The sequence below is a fragment of the Saprolegnia parasitica genome (assembly GCF_000151545.1).
Source record: "Saprolegnia parasitica CBS 223.65 unplaced genomic scaffold supercont2.966, whole genome shotgun sequence".
NCBI lineage: Eukaryota > Oomycota > Saprolegniomycetes > Saprolegniales > Saprolegniaceae > Saprolegnia > Saprolegnia parasitica.
This window is the reverse complement of record NW_012157360.1, coordinates 2071-2697: the sequence shown is the minus strand read 5'-3', so window position 1 is coordinate 2697 and position 627 is coordinate 2071. Positions and strand designations below refer to the sequence as shown.

General features: G+C 62.7%; 1 protein-coding gene across 1 annotated transcript; it reads right to left on the bottom strand.

Moving 5' to 3' along the window:
• Positions 1–13: 13 nt before the first annotated feature.
• SPRG_18088 (hypothetical protein) lies at positions 14–426 on the bottom strand (the record flags this gene model as incomplete). The annotated part of the gene is made up of 1 exon (XM_012357517.1): positions 14–426. A coding segment is annotated over one exon (413 nt), but the record flags the coding sequence as incomplete, so codon positions are not given.
• Between the last annotated feature and the right edge of the window lie 201 nt (positions 427–627).

Sequence of the window (627 nt, the reverse complement as noted above, 5' to 3'; positions counted from 1 at the left end):
CGTGTCGGTCGACGCCGTGTAGCCTTGCGTGAGGCGCGTCATGAGGGCCACGTCGCAGACGATGCTCGATGCTTGGTCGCGGCGCACGAGGGCGCGGAAGAGCGCGGCCACCGACTTGCGCGTCTCAAACGAGAGCTGCGACAGGAGCGACGGCGTCACGAGGCGCGCCATGACATGCGAGCGCGAGAGCATCTCGGCGACTTGCTTGCAGTCCTCCTCCTTGACCGGTCGGTCCAATGTGCCATAAAAGACGTGGCGCAGCTTAGCGACGAGGCGCTCGACGCGGCCATTGATGACGTCGGTTTGGGGCTCGTCCTCGTCGTCGCTGCCGTCGCTCTCGTCTGGCGTCGCCACGTCATTGAGGAGCTCATGCAGCGAGGCGCAGAGCGATGTCACGTCGTGCTTCCAGAACTGAAACACACTCATCTTCGAACTATGCGCGTGGGCCACGAAATGCAACTGACCTCGCCGCGCTTCCTGCGGTGAACTAATGTTACACGGGCGCTGGCGACAGTCGGAGTCGCGTCAGTGGGCGCTTGGTCCCTCTGATTGGCTCAAATCCGTGGTCGCCCAGACTTCAATTGGCGTGTCGCGATGCTACAATTACGCCACGAATGCGGTCCGTCT